The sequence below is a fragment of the Pelophylax lessonae genome (genome assembly GCF_965119305.1).
Source record: "Pelophylax lessonae genome assembly, chromosome: 11".
NCBI lineage: Eukaryota > Metazoa > Chordata > Amphibia > Anura > Ranidae > Pelophylax > Pelophylax lessonae.
The window spans coordinates 228,474,810-228,497,792 of record NC_138778.1 but is presented as its reverse complement, the minus strand read 5'-3'; the positions used below and the strand labels follow the sequence as shown (position 1 = coordinate 228,497,792).

The 22,983-nt window shown below is 46.8% G+C and overlaps 1 protein-coding gene across 2 annotated transcripts in view; it reads right to left on the bottom strand.

The window, feature by feature from the left end:
• Positions 1–22,983, bottom strand: part of EYA2 (EYA transcriptional coactivator and phosphatase 2) — a 239,794-nt gene that overhangs the window by 13,478 nt on the left and 203,333 nt on the right. For both annotated transcript variants that reach the window (XM_082272195.1, XM_082272194.1), the window contains exons 11-12: positions 7,373–7,462; positions 1,923–1,981 (exon numbers count right to left, since the gene is read on the bottom strand). In XM_082272195.1, coding sequence (XP_082128321.1) covers positions 1,923–1,981; positions 7,373–7,462 — 149 coding nt within the window. The remainder of the gene's footprint in view (positions 1–1,922; positions 1,982–7,372; positions 7,463–22,983) is intronic.

Genomic DNA, 22,983 nt, shown 5'->3' with positions numbered 1-22,983 from the left:
GGGTCAGTCTGAGAGCGGGAGAGACAGGGATGGGGGATCAGTCTGAGAGTGGGAGATACAGGGATGGGGGGTCAGTCTGTGAGCGGGAGATACAGGGATGGGGAGGCTCAGTCAGAGCGGGAGAGACAGGGATGGGGGGTCAGTCTGAGAGCGGGAGAGACAGGGATGGGGGATCAGTCTGAGAGTGGTAGAGACAGGGATGGGGGGTCAGTCTGAGTGCGGGAGAGACAGATATGAGGGGCAGTCTGAGAGCGGGAGAGACAGGGATGGGGAGGCTCAGTCAGAGCGGGAGAGACAGGGATGGGGAGTTACTCTGACAGCGGGAGAGACAGAGATAGGGTTGTCAGTCTGAGAGCGGGAAAGACAGGGATGGAGGGTCAGTCTGAGAGCGGGAAAGACAGGGATGGAGGGTCAGTCTGAGAGCGGGAAAGACAGGGATGGGGAGGGTTAGTCTGAGTGCGGGAGAGACAGGGATGGGGAGGCTCAGTCAGAGCGGGAGAGACAGGGATGGGGAGTTACTCTGACAGTGGGAGAGACAGAGATAGGGTTGTCAGTCTGAGAGCGGGAAAGACAGGGATGGAGGGTCAGTCTGAGAGCGGGAAAGACAGGGATGGAGGGTCAGTCTGAGAGCGGGAAAGACAGGGATGGAGGGTCAGTCTGAGAGCGGGAGGAACAGGGATGGGTAGGGTTAGTCTGAGAGCGGGAAAGACAGGGATGGAGGGTCAGTCTGAGAGTGGGAAAGACAGGGATGGAGGGTCAGTCTGAGAGCGGGAAAGACAGGGATAGGGAGGGTCAGTCTGAGAGCGGGAGGAACAGGGATGGGAAGGGTTAGTCTGAGAGCGGGAGAGACAGGGAAAATAAATAAAATTTAAAAAATAAATTTCATAACTATATCCCATAATTTGTAGACGCGGTAACTTTTGCACAAACCAATCAATATACGCTTATTGTGATTTTTTTTTCATTTTTTTATTGGCTGTGTTAACAGAAAGAAAAAAATTATTATTTTTTTTTTTTTCAAAATTTGGGGCCTTTTTTTGTTTATAGAGCAAAAAACTAAAATTGCACAGGTGATCAAATACCATCAAAAGAAAGCTCTATTGTGGGAAAAAGGACATCAATTTTATTTGGGTACAGCGTTGCACGACGGCACAATTGTCAGTTAAAGTAAAGCAGTGCTGTATCGCAAAAAATGACCTGGTCAGGAAGGGGGATAAATCTTCCGGAGGTCAAACGGTTAATAAAACCTTAATAATGCATATAAATAAGAAGTAATGGGATGACAGGATCTATAGGGAGATGGGCCCCCAGCTGTCAGAGGGCCCCCTAGTGGAAGACGCTCTGTCTTTACCCGGACCGGTGTCCCTCCTGTGAGTGTTGTATGTCTGAATCTCACTTTGCAGCCGGCACATTATACTCCGGAGGATCGGCAGCATGTGAGAAAGTCATTATCTGCGGTTTGGAGTAAATATACGGATCAGCGAGGAGCCAATTGTGATGTCACTGCGTCAGATCATTTGGCGCTGGGGAAGAATCTCTGACATTATAATGGCAAAGGACGCCAAGAAACCGGCGTGGGACCGTGGCATCACTAGGAGGGGGGTTGGGGGGATAGGGGGGGTAACGCAGCATTCCCCTCCCACCGCCACAAAACATAGACTGTGAATGGAAAAAGTGTTAAAATTAGAATCTTGTCAGGAGATGGGTTCAAGCACTCATGGCTTATGTTCCAGGAATGACAGAATGAGATTTAAAAGAGCTAGGATAAGAAGGCAACAACCCCACCCACCAATAGAAAACACTGAGCATGGCATGACCACAAGAGGGCGCTATAGATATCAATACTGAGGAAGAATAGGATCGATCTGCGGTCTATCTCTACACATGAATTGTGTGTGTGGGATCATTGCAGCCAATCTCACCTCAAGTCTTGTCCATTGTCGTCAGAGGAGACGTCATCTATGTGGATCTGGTCACATTCCTAATAAACAACAAAAAGGTCAATCTGTTATTTGTGTCTTTATAATTTCCAGTACAGAAACTCATACATCTCTGTACAGCACTGCGGTATATGTCAGAGCTATATACATGTATAATAATAGTGTGTGACTATGGGGGGACATTAGAGTGTAAGCTCCTCTGGTACAGAGACTGATGTGACTGTAGGAAGACATTAGAGTGTAAGCTCCTCTGGTACAGAGACCGATGTGACTGTAGGAAGACATTAGAGTGTAAGCTCCTCTGGTACAGAGACCGATGTGACTGTAGGAAGACATTAGAGTGTAAGCTCCTCTGGTACAGAGACCGATGTGACTGTAGGAAGACATTAGAGTGTAAGCTCCTCTGGTACAGAGACCGATGTGACTGTAGGAAGACATTAGAGTGTAAGCTCCTCTGGTACAGAGACCGATGTGACTGTAGGAAGACATTAGAGTGTAAGCTCCTCTAGTACAGAGACTGATGTGACTGGCTCAGTGTTCTCTGTACAGCACTGCAGCATATGTCAGAGCTATATAAATGTATAATAATAGTGTGTGCATCAGAGGAGCTTACACTCAAATGTCCCCCCACAGTCAAACACTGTTATTATTATACATTTATATAGCTCTGACATATACCACAGTGCTGTATAGAGAACACTGAGCCAGTCACATCAGTCTCTGTACTAGAGGAGCTTACACTCTAATGCCCCCCCCCCCCATTTATATAGCTCTGATATATACCGCAGTGCTGTACAGAGAACACTGAGCCAATCACATCAGTCTCTGTACCAGAGGAGCTTACACTCTAATGTCCCCCTACAGTCACATCAGTCTCTGTAGCAGAGGAGCTTACACTCTAATGTCTCCCCACAGTCAGAGACTGATGTGACTGGCTCAGTGTTCTCTGTACAGCACTGCGGTATATGTCAGAGCTAAATAAATGTATTCTAATATTGAACACTCCAAGCTGCTGCGCTGTGATTGGTCGCTGTTGGTCGGTGTACATGGCGATGTGCGGAGGAAGAGAAGGTGCAGTGAGCTGACTCCGGCAGTATTATGTAAGGTGGAAGGTATTTGTATGGATTCAGATCTGCTTTTCTCATTTACACTGGAAGAGAATGCGGTATTGTGTGACAGCCGTGGCTATCACATATCCGTCTTCTCAAGAAAGCTGCCACCAGCGCACAGACACTACCTCATAGCCCACCAATGGGCATTGTCGTCTTTCCAAGGCAAACACAGACCTGCCTCAAACACCGACATGTCTGTCAGCCATTGTCGATCGGCATGGACGGGGACCAGGTCTATCCATGATATCTGTACTGAGTCTGACCTTCTGAAATGAGGTGAGATCTCAGAGCAATAGAGTGACTCAGAAAGTATTGATGCCAAACACAGCCAGGCAAGTAGCATTTTCAGAATGATCTCTGCGGTAGCAGCCTACATATGTTTCTCAGAGAGTAATCCATATGTGGGAGCACCAAATAAAAACGATCTTAGTACAGGTTATTCGGATGGTCTCAATTTTATTGCACAGATATGCACGAAACACAAGGCATTTCGGGTCACTTGGTCTCATTATTATTGCACAGATATCCATGAAAAACAATGCCTTTCGGGGGTCTTTAAAATTCCCCTCTTCACGAACATCAACTTGGTTAAATCCCCTGCCCAGGCGTTGCTGGGTAAACCGATTGATCAAGCCCCCAAATACACCAAGCGTTTGGTCACCTTTATATTTAAGGCGGCCAAGATTGCCATAGCTAGATCCTAGCGGTCCCCGGTGGTGTTGTTGGAGTTGCTTAAAGCAAAGCTGACCTGGATAATGGTGAACGAGCGCATGGTGGCTATCCTCCAGGATAAGCTACTCCTCTTTGAGAAGACTTGGACCCCCTGGATGAGATATTTGGCGGGACCTCGGTGATTAGTAGCTGTATCCCTGAGAACGCCAATTTCAGTAGAAAGTCACGATTGCTATGCTCCACTGGGACGGACCTGGACACCACTCTTCCCCCCTATTGATTCTGGACCCCATCCTCTCCCTCCTTTCCCCTTTCCATTTTCCGCTTCTTTCTACTTCTTTTTCTTTCACTTCTTTTTCCTTCCTTTTCCACTTCTTTTGTGGCCCCTCTCCTCCTTTGGGGCGCTGTTTTCTTAGCACCGCTAATTGAGGCCTCAATGTTTTTCATGGTAATGTGTGACATTTGGTGTGTCCATGAGGTCACTTTGCTGTCCCGGGGCGGGTCGTGTGTGGTGGTGGGTTGGGGCCTGGGTGTTCGCCCCCCCCCCTGATGGCTCGGCGCAGTGTGTTCCCATTACGGAGCGCCGGGGGGGGGGGGGGGGGCGGCGGGCCTGGGTCTAAATCGGACCGCCTCGATATGGGACATAGTTGGCTGAAAGTTGCGTAGCGGGATGCGTTATTATTATGGGTTCCCTGGGGGGCTATGTCCCCTGACCCCCTATTCATACTGTGTTGTTATGTTTTATGACAGCTGTTATTCTGTTGTTTCATTCTGTATGTTTGACTTGCACTTGAAAACAAATAAAAACCTATTGAAATCTAAAATTCCCCTCTTCAGGGCTGAACCAAGCTGAAACAAGAGTGGCGCTCTAACACTTTGCTGCCATGCAAAACCATATTTGGATTCTAAAGTGCTGACCTGTAAAGAAAGTCAGATCTGGTTATGGGATAGTGAGTCAAAGCATTGAAGCCACTGGATAAGCTGAACAGCCAAGCAGCTAGCATTTTCAGGTGGTCTCTTTTTTTATTGACAGGTTCCCTTTAAATCCACCTGGGTGCACCACACCGGCATTTTCATTTGAGAAGAAATCTCTCTGACCCAGAGGAAATGCGATGTGTAGGCCACTATGCACCAATCTGATTGGCTGCTGTTGCCCTAAAATATGTGCATGCTGCGACCTCTAACGTATTCCGTACTTTCACAACAGCTTGCATCCGCTATTAATAGACATCACATTTGTTGTTAATTGGCCAGCTCCCTCAATCAGCTGGAAATCTAATTTCCGCAAACCAGTTTTTACAGCCTTGGCCCGTCTGTGTGCCTGCGCACTCTCCCTGTTGTGTGCCGGGGGTACCTAAGAACGCACACATCTGCCAGGATCACATATATTAAAAAAAAACAGATTTGGTGGCAGCATTAAACCACATGATGGCGCTCTTTCACTAAATTGCCTAGGAGAATTTTCATTCCTCTGGCAGATGGAGTCGGTGACTACAGCCGAAAACCCAGGCATTCTTGAAAGTTCACAGGTCTAGCTGGTAAACTGCGGAATTAGATGTTGGCACGGTTAGAAAGGGCTTAAAGATCTGAACCAGAGGAAAAAATTTCTAATGATGTAAAAGAACCAGAAGGTCACGGCCAAAGCAACTCGGGGCTGCATACGCCCTGTCATTAAACAATTTCAACGTTATGTAAAAAAAAAGGCGGCGCAAGGCGCAGAGGAATTTAAAATGTAAGTTTTAAAAAAAAAAAAAAATGCCACAAAAAACAATAAAAAAAAAATAAGGAAAAATTATTGGACCCAAAGAGGAAAATTTTCCTGGGGGAGACCCAAGAGGAACACAAATTTTAGATCCGGCATGTGGCGAGAAGAAATAAACAGATGACCGTGCGGAAAGAAAACAATGTGATTGGAGCGCGGCGCCGCGCCAGGAGCTGGCTTGTAATTTGGCGCTTGTGTGGTCAGATGTCCGGCGAATCGCAAGAGATAGTTCCGAAGGCTGCGTCTTATCTGGAATTAATTACAGAGGACTCCTGGAAGAGGAAAACAGTAAATTAGGGTTGGAAGTGTTGGGCGGTTGTTGCTCGGAAAATAAAGGCTTTTGTGAAACAATTCTTCTTGATTGCATTGTGTGTTTCGACGACTCTTGTGGCTGTTTTCATGTGTTTTTGGGAAAGTAGACGGCGGGCAAGACATGGATGGGAATTTCAAAGCAGCCGTGGCTTTTCCTGTGGCTGTAAGCACCCGGGTGCAGAGAGACCACCATTCATCCAATGGAATGATGGGAGTAATGATGACTAATAACCACAGATGCAGATTGTGCCATGAATACAGCAGACGCCTCCACTGGTGCTCGACATCCTTGGGAATTTATGCAAGTTTCCAAGGTCAGGTACTGATGTTGGATGGGAAGATGGCTTGTAACGGTGTTCATTAGGGTTGAGGTCAGGGATCTGATCTAAGTTCCCCCACACCCAACTGGTAAGACCATGTCTTTATGGAGCTGACTTTGTAAACAGGGCCACCATCATGGTGGAACAGAAAATGGTCTTCACCAAACCGTTGCCGTTGGAAGCGCACAATTGTCTACAATGTCTTTGCAGAATGACAACTGAGCTCCATCATTGGGATGAGGGGGTCACATACCATCATTCATCCAATGGAATGATGGGTATGATGATGACTAATAACCCCAGACCCAGATTGAGCTGTTAAAACTGAAGATAACTCCACTGGTGCTGGCTGTCTGTGGGCATTTATGCTCATTCCAATGGCCAGGTACTGATGTTGGCTTGTAAAGATGTTCAGTAGGCTTGAGGTCAAAGTTCTGACTCAAGTTATTGCACAACTTCGTGGTCAGACCATGTCTTTAGAGAGCTGGCTTTGAACACAGAAGACCTGGCTTTGAGTTGACATTCCAATTCATCTCAAAGGTGTTCAGTAATGTTGAGGTCAGAGCTCTGCCCAGGACAATCAAGTTCCTCCACGCCCAACCGGTCAAGCCATGTCTTTATGGAGCTGGCTTTGTACACAGGGGCACAGTCATGGTGGAACAGAATGGGGTCTTCACCAAACTGTTACCACAAGGTTGGAAGAGTACAATTGTCTACAATGTCTTTCGAGTATGACACCTGACCTCCATCATTGGGATGAGAGGGCCAAATACCACCACCATTCATCCAATGGAATTATAGGAATGATGATGAATAATAACCTCAGAACCAGATTGGACCATGAATACAGCAGACACCTCTACTGGTGCTAGATTACTAGAGGAATTTGTGCGTGTTTCCAAGGTCAGATACTGATGGTGGATGAAAAGACCTGGCTTGTAAGGTTGTTCAGTAGGGTTGAGGTCAAAGATCTGACTCAAGTTCCTCCACATCCAACTGGTCATACCATGTCTTTATAGCTTTGTACATGGGCAGAGTCATGGTGGAAAGAAAAAGGATCTTCACCAAACTGATACCACAAGCTGGAAGGGCACGGTCTACAATGTTTTGCACGATGACACCTGAACTCCATCATTGGGTTGAGGGGGCCACATAGTGTAGATGTGATGGTCAGTTTTCCACAAACATTTTGCTTACCTCTATAGTCAGCCCTATGAACAGGATAGATAAGTAACTCTGTGAATGGACACTTACCTCCAGGTCATTGAAAAAGAGGTGAGTGTCAGCAAGGTTGAAGATCATTTCTTCCATCATAAGACCGACCCGTACCGCTGTGGTTGTGTCCTGTAGAGAGAAGAATGGAGACCTGATCAGAGAAGGTTGAATTACAACCAGTTGTTACATACAGAAAAAAGAAGAACATCAAATAATGCTACAGAGATCAAAAGCCTGTATCCTTATAAAATATGTATTTATTTTCTCATCTGGTGGCATAGGTTACAGTCTGATTGTACGATCTCCATTTGACTTAAAAAGTATATACTAAGTGAAGATTGGGACTCGGCATTCCCTCTTGTGTCTCTCAATTATAAAGAAAATGGGTGGGGATCCTATTCTAAGAATGAAAGAATGCCTGGAGGAGAACCGAGGGTTTTGGTCCTCACAAGGCATAGTCATAGGTACATTTTAAGGAGATGGTACAAGGTGTGTGGAGAGGTTTATTCCTTTCAGATGTCAGGTCACTTCATCTTTTCACTAGATGGAAGTTTTTAATTTTTGGTAATATTATGGAGAAGATCACATGAGAGAGGTGGGGACAACCAGAGGGGTGGGGACAGCCAGGATACCTACCAACCAGGATACCTACTTGGGAATCTAAGATGAGAAAGCCCAGAGATAGGAACTACAGATGGAAATACCAACAGTTCCCATTACATTTAAGAAACCAGATACCAGTGTGTTTGCACGTATGGGGACTCAAACCCCAGGCAAAGACCAGCTCCCTGTACACTGTGCACCCCTGAACCCTGCTCTCTGTACACTGTGCACCCCTGAACCCTGCACACTGTGCACCCCTGAACCCTGCACACTGCGCACCCCTGAACTCTGAAAACTGCGCACCCCTGAACCCGGCACTCTGTACACTGCGCACCTATGAACCCTGCTCTCTGTATACTGTGCACCCCTGAACCCTGCACACTGTGCACTTCTGAACCCTGCACTCTGTACACTGCGCACCCCTGAACTCTGAAAACTGCGCACTCCTGAACCCTGCACTCTGTACACTGCATACCCCTGAACCCTGCACTCTACACTGCATACCCCTGAACCCTGCACATCCCTGAACCCTGCACTTTATACACTGTGCACCCCTGAACTTTGTACTCTGTGCACCCCTGAACCCTGATGACATCATCTCAGCCCAGGCAAAACCATTGACTGAAGCTTATGGATGGCTTTTTAATGATAAAAGCTGGAGCTTCGGAGTGTATCCATGCAGACGTAGAGTTCCGAATTTTGCTACAGACTTTGATTGCTTTTGAATTTGATGCATGTACAGACGGTACGGATAACTTACAGAACTTTCTGTATGTAGGTGGAAGAACATTTACACTGGAGACGATGCTCTCCTTCACATATTTGTGTACAAGTCTCATCTCCAGCCCGATGTTCAGACACGCCAAGCGTGGCAATGAACCCCCATACCTGCACCCCCCCCCCTCCTCCTGTTTGCTCGGCCTCTAATCACCCTGACATTCACACAGCCGCCACAATGAGCGATAAGCCCTCGTAGGACTACTTCCAGCGCACCGGCCCCCTTTTCTCTTCTGTTGCCAACTACCTGCCGAGCCCCAGAGCAAATAATGACACTGCCACGGGGATGAAGGCATTAATTATGTGTATTTATGAAATCAGACTGCTATTCTGCGGCTTTATCTGCTGGGGATGTCATCCAGGGGTTAGAGACGGATTAGTAGACAATCGAGGCCTTTCTGTGCTGGAAACTCCTACCTGCGGTTTTTACCTGCGCTAATGAAAGTGCCTCAAATCACAGAGAATGTCAGATCCGTAATTGCACTTAATGACTTGGGAACGCTTTACAAAACAGACCTGTTTGGCGGCCTGACACAGAGGTGCTAATCTATAACATATGTTAAAAGAATAGGAGGGCTGCGAGTACATAATAAAGGGGCAGTCCACCCAAAAGGTGAAGGATATTTTTTATTGGTTTGATTCACCCAGTAATAAAACTTAAAAAAAATCAGAATTCAGATTAAGAATGCTTCAATAACTAATATTGTCACCCAATCACAAATAGCTGACATGCTAAGAGTCAGACACACGCATAGGGACAATTGTAGACTGAATCCAGCTAACCCACCGATATGGGTGGAAATTCTGAGCGTCCCGAGTAAATCCCCAAACATGGGAAAATACTAATTCTGTTTCCATTATTTGTGAAGCCTGGTGAGATTTTTATAACTCATGCAAACTCTATATCCACACTGTTTATAATGCCCTTCATAATAGACTCAGCAGGTGTACAGACCCAGGAACTCAGCACTGGGATGGTGAGAACCCCTCATAATGGGCACAGCTGGTGTACAGACCCAGGAACTCCGCACTGGGATGGTGAGAACCCCTCATAATGGGCAAAGCAGGTTGTCAGACCCTCAAACTCAGTACATGGATGGTGGAAACCCTTCATAATGGGCACAGCAGGTGTACAGACCCTGGAACTCAGTACAGGGATGGTGGAAGCTCCTCATAATGGGCACAGCAGGTTGTCAGACCCTCGAACTCAGCACATGGATGGTGGGAACTCCTCATAATGGACACAGCTGGTGTACAGACCCAGGAACTCAGCACTGGGATGGTGAGAACCCCTCATAATGGGCAAAGCAGGTTGTCAGACCCTCAAACTCAGTACATGGATGGTGGAAACCCTTCATAATGGGCACAGCAGGTGTACAGACCCTGGAACTCAGTACAGGGATGGTGGAAGCTCCTCATAATGGGCACAGCGGGTGTACAGACCCAGGAACTCAGTACAGAGATGGCGGGAACTCCTCATAATGGGCACAGCAGGTGTACAGACCCTGGGACTCAGTACAGGGATGGAGGGAACTCCTCATAATGGGCACAGCAGGTGTACAGACCTAGGGACTCAGCACAGGGATGGTGGGAACTCCTCATAATGGGTACAGCGGTCGTACAGACCCTGGGACTCAGTACAGGGATGGTGGAAGCTCCTCATAATGGGCACAGCAGGTGTACAGTCCCAGGAACTCAGTACAGGGATGGCGGGAACTCCTCATAATGGGCACAGTAGAGGTACAGACCCAGGAACCCAGCATATGGATGGTGAAAGCTCCTCATAATGGGCACAGCAAGTATTTAGACCAAGGAACTCAGCACAGGGATGGTGGGAACCTCCTATAATGGGCACAGCTGGTATACAGACCTGAAAACTCAGCACATGGATGGTGGGAACCTCTCATAATGGGCATAGCAGATGTACAGACCCAGGTATTCAGCACATGGATGATGGGAACCCCCTTGCAATGGGCACAGCAGGTATATAGACCCGGGAACTCAGCACATAGATGGTGGGAACTCCTCATAAAGGGCAAAGCAGGTGTAAAGACCCGGGAACGCAGCACAGGGATGGTGAAAACCCCTCATAATGGGAACAGCAGGTGTACAGACCCGGGAACTCAGCACAGGGATGATAATGGCCAGTGAAAAAAAGAAAAAGGGCTAGGGCTAGGCATGTAACCTATAATGAAATAGTTCACAGTTCCGGAGATAGGGGAATTTTTATCTTTTAGCCTTGGATGCTCAAGGACCTTATTCCAAAACTGTGGGGAGCAATAGCCAATGTACCGCCCCATAACTTAGAGCCTCCCTATCTGTTTCCATTTTGGCCATGGATGCTCAAAGAGCTTGTCCTGCCACTGAGGAGACCAATCCCCATTGTACCTACAGATAATTTGGCCCTGCCCATTTCCATTTTTGCCTTGGTTGCTCAAAGACCTTTTCCCACCACTTATGGGACCAATAGCCACTGTACTGCCCCATCCCATCTATTTCAGTTTTTGCCTTGGATGTTCAAAGACCTAGTCTCATCCGCTGAGGGGACCAATAGTCACTGTACTACCCCATAACGTAGCCCCACCACATCCATTTCCATTTTTGCCTTGGATGCTCAAGGACCTTATCCCATCACTGAGGAGACCAACTGCCATTAAACCACCTGCCAACTTGACCCCATCCCATCCATTTCCATTTTTGCCTTGGATGCTCAAAAACCTAGTCCCATCCCTGAGGGGACCAATAGCCACTGTACTGCCCCATAACATACCCAACCCCATCCATTTCCTTTTTTTAGGATGCTTAAGGAACTTGTCTCGCCATTGAGGAGACCAGTCGCCATTGTACCTCTTTATGGTCCCACTCTTCTCCATTTTTGCCTTGGGACAAACTCCTTGAGCATCCACCACTGAGGGCGTACAACCACCATCCTACCTCCCATGAACTTGGCTATGACTCATCATTTTTCCATTAAAGTGACAAAATTCTCCACAGATGGCTTGCCCCATGAGCAAATGCCTCCTGACCGCCCCCCGGCATAACACTGTGCTTGTTCCTACAAGGGTGGTCTCAGCACCATTTAGCAGAGATGTTCTGCAGAGAGGTCAGAAGACGTACCTTAAATCTCCTTAGTTTGGGTGGTTGATTCGCTGACCAGCTGTAAATTGTAGCCATTAATTCAGCGCGGACACTATAATTTATGACTACATTGAAACTCTACAAAGCAGCCAGCCCGGAGAGAGGCAACCGACACCATATTCCTTGTGATTTATACTGCGGCCTGAACTCTAAATATCCCCTAAAAAGTGCAATTAATAAAAAGGTGGGGGGTGGGTGGAGGGGAGTAAATTTTTTGTTGCCGGCTTCTTGATTCGGGTCCCAGTCACAGAAAAGCGCCCTGTGATTGGGGCCACGTTATTTGTTCTGCCCCCGTAAAAAAAAAAAAAACGCATAAAGTTGAGTGACAATTCGCCCCAGCTTCTTGCCAAGAGATAATTTTGCTGGAGGTTTATGAGACAGCGAGCTCCAGGACATCAATGACACCCCGCTAATGCACTCTGGCAGGTAATGTTTGACTTTTCGGGCTGGCGGTCGGCCAGGAGAATACTTTAGCGCAAGAGTGAACCTTGGCTGTGGCCTTTCACAGTTTAAACAACCAATTGTGGCTTGTTTGCCTGCAGTTTGGCCAAGAGACGAAGGAAGATAAAGAAGAAATTTAGCAGCTTAAAGGGGTTTCGTCGTTCTGCATTTTGTTTCGATTCAATTGTTAAAGCGCAAAAAATTTCCTCAATAGACACAAAGGATATAAATCCACTTTGTGTGCACCAAATGTCTTTGCAAACCCAGATATTACCTTGTATAAGTAGCAGTGACATCACTGAGCTGTACATAGACTGTGCAGACAGGCAAGCCTTGTGAGGGACCCAGTGGGCTCCACCTACTACCTGCAGAAAACTAGAGGAGGGGGTGGAGACAAGACCAGTCATTCTGCACAAGGAGAGAGATCGAAACATTGGGAGGAACCCAGCAGGCCCCACCCACTACAGGCTGCCTGGAGTAAACTACAGGAGGGGGCGGAGACAAGACCTATCACCCTGCAAAAGGACAGAGAGGGGCTGTGGGAGGAACCCAGCAGGCCCCACCTAATACAGGCTGCCTGCAGAAAACTACAGGAGGGGGTGGAGACAAGACCAGTCATTCTGCACAAGGAGAGAGAGCAAAGTTGTGGGAGAAACCCAGCAGGCCCCACCCACTACAGGCTGCCTGCAGAAAACTTCAGGAGGGGGGGCGGTGACATGACCAGTCACCCTGCACAAGAAGAGAGCAGGGCTGTAGGAGGAACCCAGCAGGCCCCACCCACTACAATCTGCCTGCAGAAAACTACAGGAGGGGGCGGAGACAAGACCTATCACCCTGCACAAGGAGAGAGCGGGGCTGTGGGAGGAACCCAGCAGGCCCCACCTACTACAGGCTATATGCAGAAAACTACAGGAGGGGGCACAGACGAGACAAGTTACCCTGCACAAGGAGAGATAGCGCAACTCTGGGAGGAGCCCAGCATGCCCCACTACAGGCTGCCTGCAGTAAACTACAGGAGGGGGTGGAGACAAGACCAGTTACCCTGCACAAGGAGAGATAGCGCAACTGTGGGAGTAACCCAGCAGGCTCCACCCACTACAGGCTGCCTGCAGTAAATTACAGGAGGGGGCGGTGACAAGACTAGTCCCCCTGCACAAGGAGAAAGAGCAGTTTCTGCTCCATATCATCTTTGCACTGCCTGGGTTTCTGAATAACGACAACAGAGCTTATGACATACGCTTTTTATTCTACTACATGTGAGTGGTTGTTTTGCTTTTGAATAATAGATTGATCTTACATACTGCACTTAGAAGCGCCCTCTTGTGTTTCTTTACAGATGTTTTATATACAGAATTGTCAACAAGAGGTAGAAACAATTTATCAATTGAATCTACAAATCAATACGTGAAATACCATCACAAAAAAACAAAGAAGCAAGTAGTGTATGTTAGGTCCCTTTCACACGATCGGACCAATCAGGTCCGCCTGTCCGATTTTCAGGCGGACCTGACTGGCAGGGCTGGCCCTACCATGGGTCCCACTGGCAGCACTTGCAGAATGGCGGCAAATTGACTCCCAAGACTTTTTTTCCAGCAGTTTTGTGTGTCATCAGTTTGCTGCACGTTACGGGCGGCATTTCCCCATCTCATACTGCTGCCTGCAGTGCAAACTGATGAGTATGAGGAGGCGGATTATCTCCTCCGGGGAACGTCCTTCGTGTGATCGTGGTATGCGCAATGACGTCACACATCGGCGCACTCCCTCTCATGCAGGGCAGGCTGGATCTTCTAGGGTGGTGGGCGCAGGAGACACGGGAGTGACAGGAGGACTGAGGACAGACAGCGGTGGTGAGTTATGGAAGAAGATAACACTTAATATAATATTTTCTACATGTTATATTTATATAAAATAATGGATGTGGGGAGCTTTTTTGGGGGGGGGGCAGCATTTCATACTTGGACCCAGGCAGCAAAATGTCTTGGGCCAGCCCTGCTGCTTGGGCCACCAATTCTCCTCTATGGAGAGGGGGATGTCAGTGGAGATGTGTCCGCTGACACCCGTCTGTCATCCGATCTGACAAGATCCGCTTAAAACAGACGGAAGGCGATACGTTCGCCCTCCGTCCAGCAGGTTGGATCGGACATGCTCTCCGTTTTCATCCTATCTCCCCATAGAGGAGAGCGGGACTCTGACAGGTCCGTCTCTGCACATTGAGCGCAGACAGACTTTTCATCCGCCTACTGAGTGGGGATCCCCCCTGAGCTAGCGGATTCCACCGAGCGGATCCGCCCCGTAAGAAAGAGGCCTAAATCCAATCATCCCCATCTAACAGAAGCTGTATTTTAATGTCATTTTAGTGTAGCACCCTTCCTAGGTAGGTGCTAGTGAAGGAGTTTAGTTCTTGGCTCTGTCTGCCTATCAGAGGAGCAGCAGGGAAATCTATATTGCTCTCTGCATATTAGAGAGCAGGATCTGTTAGTGAGGTCTGCTCAGTGTGCTCAGTATGTGATTCATTATGTCTAGAGGAGTTCACACTGGTCCAATAGGGAGGTATTTTGGACAGTGGGAGGAAACCTGACAAATGGATGCCATAGGCTTTGGTGATTGGCAGGGGCCTTGGTGCATTCTGGGATACTGTATAAAAGCCAGGAGTACATGTGGTGCAGGGTCTTTGGCTGGAAAGTGGATTCTCGGAGGGAGGTGGTGGCTGCCTCCTCCTCTGTAGCAGTGGCACGTGGCCTCAGCAGGTCGAACTGAGGGCCAGAGGAACGGAGCTGAACCCAGAGATCCAGGATAGCTGACTGAGGGGGGACACTGGAGACCCTAGAAAAACAGTATAGTGAGTACAAGGGCTCGTGTCGAGGGGCCTGACCTGAGGGGGGCCACCCCAAGAGTAGAATAGTCAGTGGAAGGGCAGTCAAGAAAGAGGATACTGAGGAGAGTGTCCTGAACATAACCTTAGTTCATCAAGTCATCTGGGAAAGAGACTTAAAGCTAAATTCACCTCAGTGGCAAGGAGGATCAACAGCCTGGCTGTACCAAGAGATAGAAGTCCTCCAACATTGTGCATAGTTAATTTGGAGTATCCCACTATTCCCTTCTCCCAACCCTAATTTATATTAAAACCCAAAAACAACTACATACCCCAGGACGAATTATTGGGCGAGCCAAAGAGGAAAAGTGAGAGACTGTGCATGTCAAGGTTGCTAATGGTAACTCAGGGGGACCCGTTAAGTGTGAAATCCTGCAGGCCTCAAGGGGGCAGTGCTACATTCAGTAATTGAGAATCTGCAGCTTTCATCAAAATAATCCCTGCTGATCCTGCCATGAAGATCTTTGTTCAGATACTTCCTGTTAAAGGGTGACAACGTTCTGTCGCTGTTTGCCAATTGTGTTGCTGCGTTGTCACCCTGTCACAATGAAAGAGATTACATCAATTTTAATAAATATTAGTCAGGCACGGTCCACTGTTGTCACCATCTGGAAACTTGCTCGGAGAAAAAATGACACGCAGCTACAATGACAGGGTTAATTGTTCCCACAGACACTCACCCCCTCCCCCGAAGTGATAGGGTCTATTTAATGCAGAGGGAGGGGGGACCTGTCATTTTGTTTGTCCTTGTCTTATCTTTGTACAGGATGAAAAGTGTTCAGCTTAATCCTCTTGTGTTGATTACTGACTCCTGAACAATGGCATTTACACTTCTCTTTAACCCTCCGGAGCCCGCTGCAAGCTAAGCCCCGGATTTACCTGTGATAGGGAGACAATGGTCGCACACACATTCTTCCTGGAAGCAATTATTGTGGCTTTTAAGTAGAAGTAAACTCTAACAGTACTACATTTTATATGAAAAACTGTTTAATTAACCACTTCTGGACCAGAAGGATTTACCCTCCTAGGGCCGGTTCACATATATGCGATCACAGACATCGAATATGATTCGCAGCGCACTGTTCTGCAAATCACGTGCGATCTCTATGCGATGCAAATTCAGCCATACAGATTACATGGCTGAATTTGCATCGCATTCTGACACAACTCGTACAGGACCCTTTTTTGGGTCCACACCAGAATCAGATCGCACCTATGCGATCTGATTCATGTCCGAACTGACAGTTCGCACTGCGATATGCGAACTGATCTGGGGGTGTCGTTAACTTTGAATTGACACCCCCCCAGCGATTCGCATATGGCAGTGTGAACTGCCTGCGAGTCAAATAAGATGCGGGAACCCGCAGTGGATTTGCAAGGTTCCCGCATTGCATATGTGTGAACCGGGACTTAATGACCAGGCCATTATTTGCGATTCGGGACTGTGTTATTTTGAAAATTGCGCGGTCGTGCGACGCTGTACCCAAATAAATTGATGTCCTTTTTTTCCCATTTTTTTTTTTAAATATCAGGCTGGATGGACAGAATGGTAACGCAGCTTTCATCTGAGAATTTAGCTACTTGACTGGAATTCAGCTTTAAAGTTGCCAGTGGCGGCAGCAGGGGAGAGTGGGGAGTTGCCAATAACAAATTGGCCATAAGAGCCTATGGGTGATGTCACTCTCCTCTCCCATGCAGCTGCCGCTGACTGACACAAGGTGATTATGTGACTGGACTGGAGCGGGCTGAAAATAGGTAAACATATACATCTTTCTTGCACACGTTAGTCAGAATAGGTGTTGGGGGGGGGGGGGGAGCATTTTTCAGACTAGTTAGGTTTTTCCTGGAATTATACTTTAACCACTTACCGACCGCCGCACGACTATTTACTGCGGCGGTCAGCCCCTCACAGGCAGAGTGACGTAGGTCTACGTCGCTAGCCTGTGAGGGTCTAGGGTGCGAGCGCGCGCCCCCGGAGGCGCGCTCCCGCTCTCGAGTGGTCACGGACCACCCCGCGCGTGTGACCGGCGGACCCGATCGTCCGCCGGTCACTCGCGATCGCCGCTGCAGAGGGAGAAAGTCAGGCGGCTAGTGCAAACAAGCCGCCTGTCATTCTCCCCGGTGTATGAATGATGATCATACGGTTCTACTATGTAGAACCGTTGATCACTGTTCATACATCTCAAGCCACAGCCAATCACAGTTAGAATCACGCCCCTAGGGACACACATAGCCTCTCCCTCTCAAAAAAAGTTAACCCCTTCACTGCCAGTGTAATTTTACAGTAACAGTGCATATGTATAGCACTGATTACTGTAGAAATGTCACTGGTAACCCCAAAAGTGTCAAAAATGTCAGTCAAGGGTCCGATCTGCCCGCCGAAATGTCGCAGTACTGCAAAAAAAAAGAAAAATCGCAGATCGCCGCCATTACGCGTTAAAAAAAAAAAAACAACAAAAATGACAAAAATCTTTCCCTTTGTTAGTAAACGCGATAACTTTTGTGCAAACCAATCAAAATACGCTTTTTGTGATTTTTTTTTTTACCACATATGTAGCATAAAAAAAATTTGATTTTTAAATTTCATATAAAAAAAATGTGAAAAATATTGTTATTTTTGCAAAATTGTCGCTCTTTTTTGTTTAAAGCGCATGATCAAAAAATCGCACAGGTGATCAAATACCACCAAAAGAAAGCTCTGTTTGTGGGAAAAAAAGGACGTCAAATTTGTTTGGGTACAGCGTCGCACGACCGCGCAATTGTCCATTAAAGTCACGCAGTGCCGAATCGCAAAATAGGCCCTGGTCAGGAAGGGGGTAAAATCTTCCGGGGCTTAAGTGGTTAAGGAACATGGGCCTGCTTGTCCTACTGGAATGGGGGAGTTGGAGGATGACAGCGGACACTCCCAGGGAAATTCTAGCCGTCAACTTACCATGTCAACCGGCCTATTTTTCTGCTTCCAACAAGCGTAAAATAACGGCAAGGTCCGTAACCTGTTATTTAAAACATGCAGGAATTATCCATGTATGCCGCAGAGGGCGCGGAATGCCTTCTTCCCCATCACCCAAAAACTATTTCTACTGCACAAAAGCCCCCCCCCCAGACAAATGTATTCTGTCAATCGCACATTAATGTTAGGAAGCCACCAGTGGAATGTAAATGGAAGGATAGGCAGGGAGGACGCGGGAGCCAGAATCCCGACTGCAATCACCTCGGGGAACCATGTAATTAAAGCCTCATAATGAGACGTCTGGGACCAGCTGGTGCGAGAAGGAACATTCAACGTTTGTGTTCTTCAATGGAGACGGACAATTATCAGGGCCAACATCTATACTGACTACTGGAATCATTGCTATAGGAACATAATATAATCATCCTAAATGTGATGACAAAGTAAGCAGTGCTTCCTCGTTCATATGACCACATACAATGTAACAAAGAAGTGGAAACTCAACTTAATGTTGCAAAATCGTATGTGCAGGCCACACATAGAGAAAGTCCCAGCAATGTTTCTTCACACAGAACTTAAGAACTTCTTGAGAGTTTCCCAAGTGAAGCAACCATCCATCACCTACTAGTAAGCAAAACTGCAGACGCGAAAGACCTTGGATTACAGAAGGTCAAAAAAAACCCAGATTTCTTCATGATGTCCACCTGGTCAGACCAGCCATTCACAACCATCCAAGATGCAACTCCAATTGCAATGGATATTCCTGGAATATAGACCAGGCTTTTTCAACCAGGGTGCTATGAGGTTTCTTCAGGGGCGCCTTGGCAAAATGCCTAAAAATTGCCCAAAAATTGTATACAAGGCGGTATGTGGATGAAGGCCGCCTTTTAGCTACACTAAGACACAGGTTTTCATTGTGCACCATTACAACCTTTCAGCTGCCGGCATCCTAACAACCAATGGCATCATCAGTTGATGAGGATGTATGCATAGCATCCTTGTTTGACCCTCCCCTGCCCCTCTCCATCAGCGGTGGGGTCACAGCCAAGTGATGGAGAAACATTGGAATACTAGTCAGCACTAGTTTGCAAAAGTATATTTGCTTTGGAAGAATAAATCACCTCCAATGTTGGGTGTCCTACTTGGACTTGTGAATGTTGCTGCATTATGTAAAACTATTGGAATAGTTTTTACATTTTAGAATGGGGTGCCTTAACACCTTTCCCTGAACCCCCCCGGGGCTCAAGGCTCCTGACAGGGACAAGGTTAAGAACTTGGTCCACCTAGCCAAAAGTCCTGACAGACCCTTCTCCTCGTGGCCACCCGAATGCTGACTGAGTACTAACTAGAGGGGCACCCCCAAGGAGAGGCCCCCTAGGTTCAGAGGAGGAAGGAACCTAATGGCCAAACATCCTCCCCTTAGACTTCAGGGCAAGTTTGAGGACTCACACCCTCCATCCAGTGAGAAAAACACATACAAAAGTGAAAAGAAAAATAAATAAAATAAATAGTGGCCGCACAATGTGCACTGGATAGGCCCTGAGGCCTGGTGGCAAAAATTGCCCTGGACTTTGCCAAAAGTCCTAGCCCATAGAGGGGCAGTGTAGAAAAAGTTTTTAGTGCCATGACAATGTGCCTGTTCACACCGTGGGGGTCACACACCCAAGTGTAACTAAGAGCACATCTAGGGCGACCACACCCAGGGAGCACAGACACCATGGACTCTCTGCCTTCCCAACCCATGGCCAGACAAGGTCGACCCATTCAAAACAGAAGGAACAGGGTCCATCCAGATTCTCCTGTTTCCCAGTAGCCTGTGGGCGCCCGAATTTCTGTTCCAGACGATACTAGCCTTCAGACCCCCCCAACATACCAGCAGGGATACTATACATCCAGCCATTCCAACCACTGAAATGGATGCATAGCACCCCTACTGAACACTGATAAGAAGAAATACTACACTTGATCTTAGCCAAAAGGCCAAACTCATGCCATACAGAAACCAGTGAAAGTGTGCTGTGTTAACCTACGCGTTTCGTCATAAGACTTTACCACATATAAAAGTATAACCATACAGGTTATGGAAAGAAGGCACTAAAGGAATCAAAAAGCCATCCACACACTGGGCCTTACTAATGATCACCGAAAAAGTCTGAAACAGTTATGTGCAGTTTGGAATTAATGGATCCATATTATAAGGCTATATTTGTACACTACAATACTGGTTTTTGAAGTGCATTTGGCTTTTGGATCATGATTTGCATGGCTCTGCCCACCGTTCTGAGATGAGGAATAATCCTCTTATTTTTTGGGATATGTAATGGAATGAGACATGTGAATACCTTCTGTTCTAAGAAGGATTTACTGTGTTATGGTAAAACTATAATACTACATCTAGTAAAATGACCTCCAGATGAGACGCCTAGAAATGTCGCTCTTACACAGTTATAGAAATATTGATATTTTCCTTTCTGTGGCTCCGTACACTGAGACATTCCAGAGATGCTCAGGGTTGTATGGAGCTCTGTTCAACTTCCTTACAAAATCCTTCCCAAATGATGTTCATCTTGACTTAATCCCCCGAGCCGCGTGTGAATTAGGGGCTGTTTGTTTTTTTCGGAAAGCCGGTTCTGCAGGGTACGGCTGGACCTTGTTTTTCTTAGATGGCTCAGCTGGGACATCCAGAGAAGGAGGCAGAGGATGGGGGTGATGGAGAGCAGGGGTGAGCAGACCCCAGGTGTCCCCAGGTACTCAGGACCATGACTAACCCTATGTAAATAAACACAGCTGAGCCAAGAGGAAACTGAGGAGAGCTTCTCATTAGAGGAGTAAAATAAACACAAACTGCTTAAGCACTTTGCTCTGTCAGATTCACTGCAGATAAGGAGAAGGGAAGAAGAGATGGAGAGAGAGAGAAGGAAGAGAAACAGAAAGAGAAAAAAGAAGGAAGGAAAAAGTAGAGATAGGGAGAGAAGAGAATCGAGAGAGAAAGGAGAGAGAAGAGAGGGAGGGAGAGAAGAGAGAAAAACAGATAGAAAGAGAAGAGAGGGAGTGAAGAGGATAGAGGGAGAAAGAAAAGATAGCAGGGAAGAGAAAAGAGGAAAAGGGGAGAGAGAGGGGGGGGGGAAGAAGAGGAGGGAGGAAATAGAAAGAGAAGAGAAGGAGAGAAAGAGGGAGAGAGAAGAGGGGTATGTGAGAATGGTGGGACATTCGAGTGTAAGCTCCTCTGGTACAGAGACTGATGTGAATGGCTCAGTGATCTCTGCACAGCACTGCGGTATATGTCAGAGCTATATAAATATATAATAATAATAGTATGTGACTGTGGGGGGACATTAGAGTGTAAGCTCCTCTGGTACAGAAACTGATGTGACTGTTTCAGTGATCTCTGTACAGCACTGCGGTATATGTCAGAGCTATATAAATGTATAATAATAATAATAGTGTGTGACTGTGGGGGAGGGGACATTAGAGTGTCAGCTCCTCTGGTACAGAGACTGATGTGACTGTCTCAGTGATCTCTGTACAGCACTGCGGTATATGTCAGAGCTATATAAATGTATAATAATAATAGTGTGTGACTGTGGGGGAGGGGACATTAGAGTGTCAGCTCCTCTGGTACAGAGACTGATGTGACTGTCTCAGTGATCTCTGTACAGCACTGCGGTATATGTCAGAGCTATATAAATGTATAATAATAATAGTGTGTGATTGTGGGGGGACATCAGAATGTAAGTTCCTCTTGTACAGAGAGAGGCAGACAGAAATAGAGGTAGAGAAGTGAAGGAGAGAGTGAAAGAGAAGAGAAGGGGAGAGAGATATAGAAAGAGAAGAGAAGGAGAGAAAGAGGGAGAGAGAAGAGAAGGAAAGAGTAAGGAAGAGAGAAGAGACGAGACGACACGAGAAGAGACGAGACGAGAAGAGACGAGAAGAGAAGAGACGAGAAGAGACAAGAAGAGAAGACTAGAGAAGAAAAGAGAAGAGAAGAAAAGAGAAGAGACGAGACGAGGGAAGGGAAGGGAAGAGAGAAAAAGAAAAGAAAGATGAGTGGGAGAGAGAGAGAGAAAGAAGAAATTGAGAGAAGAGGGAGAGGGAAAAAGAAGAGAGAGAGAAAGGAAAGAAAGAGAGAGGAAGGAAAGAGACAAACAGCTCTATATACAAAGAGCCTAAACTTTGTAGGCAATATTAGGTTTATTGATCAATGCTGATCAGATGGATGGAACACTCCGTATGATGTAGGGTACACAGGAAGATGTAGAAGTATCAAATCACAAAAGCACACAATTGCAGCACTGAGTTAATATACGATATGAATGTATATAAATGTATATAGGGATCTCTGTACAGCACTGCGGTATATGTCAGAGCTATATAAATGTATAATAATAATAGCTTGTGACTGTGGGGGGACATTAGAGTGTAAGCTCCTCTGGTACAGAGACTGATGTGACTGTGGGGGGGGGGGGCATTAGAGTGTAAGCTCCTCTGGTACAGAGACTGATGTGACTGGCTCAGTGTTCTCTGTACAGCACTGCAGTATATGTCAGAGCTATATAAATGTATAATAATAATAGTGTGTGACTGTGGGGGGACATTAGAGTGTAAGCTCCTATGGTACAGAGACTGATGTGATTGGCTCAGTGTTCTCTGTACAGCACTGCGGTATATGTCAGAGCTATATAAATGTATAATAATAATAGTAGTGTGTGACTGTGGGGGGACATTAGAGTGTAAGCTCATCTGATGCAGAGAATGATGTGGCTGGCTCAGTGTTCTCTGTACAGCGCTGCGGTATATGTCAGAGATATATAAATGTATAATAATAATAATAATAGTGTGTGACAGTGGTGGGAAATTAGAGTGTAAGCT